A 3,164-nucleotide genomic window follows, 5' to 3' on the forward strand; every position below is an offset into this window, starting at 1 on the left:
CGAGAACTCCAAGTCCGACGAGAAGGGGAACCAGTCCGAGAACAGCGAAGACCCGGAGCCCGACCGCAAGAAGTCAGGCAACACGTGCGACAACGACATGAACTGCAACGATGACGGCCACAGCTCCAGCAACCCGGACAGCCGCGACAGCGACGACAGCTTCGAGCACTCGGACTTTGAGAACCCCAAGGCGGCCGAGGACGGCGGCGGCTTCGGCGCGCTGGGCCCCATGCAGATCAAGGTCGAGCGCTACGTGGAGAGCGAGTCGGACCTGCGGCTGCAGAACTGCGAGTCGCTGTCGTCGGACAGCGCCAAGGACTCGGACAGCGCGAGCGAGGCGGGCGCGCAGGCCTCCAGCAAGCACCAGAAGCGCAAGAAGAGGCGGAAACGGCAGAAGGGCGGCAGCGCCAGCCGCCGGCGCCTGTCCAGCGCGTCGAGCCCCGGCGGCCTGGACGCGGGCCTGGTGGAGCCCCCGCGGCTGCTGTCCTCCCCCAACAGTGCCTCGGTGCTCAAGATCAAGACGGAGATCTCGGAACCCATCAACTTCGACAACGACAGCAGCATCTGGAACTACCCGCCCAACCGGGAGATCTCCCGGAACGAGTCGCCCTACAGCATGACCAAGCCCCCCAGCTCCGAGCACTTCCCGTCCCCGCCGGGCGGCGCAGGCGGCGGGGGGCTGCACGTGGCCATCCCCGACTCGGTCCTCACTCCGCCCGGTGCCGACGGCACGGCCGCCGCCGCCCGCAAGACTCAGTTCGGCACCTCGGCCCCCGCGGCCTTGGCCCCCGTCGCCTCCGACCCGCTGTCGCCCCCGCTCTCGGCGTCCCCGCGGGACAAGCACCCCGGGGGCGGAAGCAGCGGCGGCGGGAGCGGCCCCGGAGCACCCAACTCCTTGCTGTACACTGGGGACCTAGAGGCGCTGCAGAGGTTGCAGGCGGGCAACGTCGTGCTGCCGCTGGTGCACAGGGTGACCGGGACGCTGGCGGCCACCAGCACGGCCGCGCAGAGGGTCTACACCACGGGCACCATCCGCTACGCGCCAGCCGAGGTGACCCTGGCCATGCAGGGCAACCTGCTGCCCAACGCGCACGCTGTTAACTTCGTGGACGTTAACAGCCCGGGCTTCGGCCTTGACCCCAAGACGCCCATGGAGATGCTCTACCACCACGTGCACCGGCTCAACATGTCGGGACCGTTTGGCGGCGCCGTGAGCGCGGCCAGCCTGACGCAGATGCCCACCGGCAACGTGTTCACCACGGCCGAGGGACTCTTCTCCACGCTGCCCTTCCCAGTCTACAGCAACGGCATCCACGCGGCACAGACTCTGGAGCGCAAGGAGGACTGAGCACCGCCCAGCGCGGCCCGGGGCTCTGCCCGGAGGCATCGTCGGAGTTTTCGTTTAGACCTTTGATTCTAGCACTTTGAATTCGAGCAGGTCAGCATCTTCTCTCGCCACGACGGTCCCCGTTCCATCCCCTCTTTCTTTCACTGGACTCATTCTTTCCTGTAAAGATATGTTTATTTTTGGCCTTCAGAGGGTCAGACGAGCAGTTGCCTGCCATTTTGTCTTCTTCCGAGATGTGTGTTGGGTTGTTTTGCTTTCCTTTGCATCTTTATTAAGATGTCTTTAATGTGTATATGCCTCTGCCATAGAATACTCAGTCTTGTGGTCAAGAGATTTCTGAAATGACAACCATTGAGTTTTCTTCGTAAAGATCTTGATATGATCAAGATTGAAAGAGACAAGCATAAACAATGTGCCCTGTTTGACTAAGTCAAATGAAATGGGGTGGTGTTTTTGTTTCTGTTCCTAATTCCTTTGAAAATAGGGGGATAGTATTTTAGAATTTTATGCAGAATTTAATTCTCTTTTTATGGTTAAGATTTTAAGATTTTCTTACTTGCACATAAAAATAATTTTGGGTTCTTAAACTTAATTTCTGGCCTGTGACTAGAATGTTTAAAAAAAAAGTTGGACTAAATGTTAATTACTGAAACATTAACTTAATTTCTAAAACCATGGTGCTATCATTTATTAATCTGTAATGTCTTCATACAAAATGCAGCTCCTGGGCTGGGTTTTGAAAAAAAATGTGTTCTGTCCTGGTCTGGAGTCCATTGCTGCAGTCTCCTTGGTTAGTTAAGACAAAGCCCTCATTAATGTTTGCTGCAGGACTTAAAATTTTTTACCTCCCAACTAACATAGCCTCACATTAAATTTAATGGGTCAGGAAAGCCCTTTTTAAAAGGGCTTTTGGAAAACTCAATCAAACTGATTTGAGGAGCAGTTTAGGTACATACTGCCTTTCGTTGAGCTTTCTTTCTTTCCTTTTCTCAGTCTAACTGAGGCTAATTTTTGCAACTTCAATAACACTTTGGAGTAAAAGAAGGAAAAAAATATTTAACGTTTTTTGATTTTTTTCATTTCTTGCTAAAAAAAAAAGAAAAGGAAGGTTGTATTTTGGGGGACTGATTTGGTGGATTTTTTTTCCCCTTTGGTTCTTTTATTTCTAGGTTGGAACCAGTAAGGTTTAAAACTAAAGAATGGGTTAAAATAAGCTTCAAACAGATAACTGCAACTGCGCATTAAGTTGAAAAAAAAAAAGAAAAAAAAAAGAAAAAGAAAAAAATATCCTATTTTGTCTTTGTTGCCAGAAATCAGTGTAGTGTCAAACACTCCAAACGACTGTCGAGTATAAATTCTTCTTCCACTCCATTTTTGGCAGCTGTTAAGGCATCTAATAACAGATGTGAGAACTGTAATGTGTGCACTGTGTATGTGTCCTTGGCTGTCAGTCCATTGCAGTTTCAATGTGTGTTTCTATATGCAGTATATACTAAGCTAATGTAGTTGTTTTGTCCTTTGTCTTCTCTGTGCTCTATCTCTAGTACAGTCCCATTCCTGCAGTCCTAGTGAATCAGTGATTCTTGGGGGTTAGTGATTTTTGTGTGGTGGCCTTCCTCTGTAACGTCACCCTACGCTGCTTCTACTGTCTGTGAATCTTCCATTTCACTTTTTAAGATTTCTGCTGTTGCTTTGCTGGTGTATATTCTCCCAAGCTCTCCCCTTTCTCTCTCCCTCTCGCCCTCTCTCCCTCTCTCCCTCCCTGCTCCCTCCCTCCCTCTCTCTCTCTCTCTCTCTCTCTCTCTCTCATCTCCCC

At 51.6% G+C, this 3,164-nt stretch overlaps 1 protein-coding gene across 1 annotated transcript in view; it reads left to right on the top strand.

Annotated features, from left to right (window-relative positions):
• Nucleotides 1–1,645, top strand: part of NPAS3 (neuronal PAS domain protein 3) — a 757,526-nt gene extending 755,881 nt beyond the window's left edge. Inside the window, exon 13 of the mRNA XM_024741993.1 lies at nt 5–1,645. Coding sequence (XP_024597761.1) covers nt 5–1,348 — 1,344 coding nt within the window. The 3' untranslated portion in view covers nt 1,349–1,645. The remainder of the gene's footprint in view (nt 1–4) is intronic.
• The last annotated feature ends 1,519 nt before the right edge of the window (nt 1,646–3,164 follow it).

The sequence above is a fragment of the Neophocaena asiaeorientalis genome, unplaced genomic scaffold (assembly GCF_003031525.2).
Source record: "Neophocaena asiaeorientalis asiaeorientalis breed wild unplaced genomic scaffold, Neophocaena_asiaeorientalis_V1.1 scaffold83, whole genome shotgun sequence".
Taxonomy (NCBI): Eukaryota; Metazoa; Chordata; class Mammalia; order Artiodactyla; family Phocoenidae; genus Neophocaena; species Neophocaena asiaeorientalis.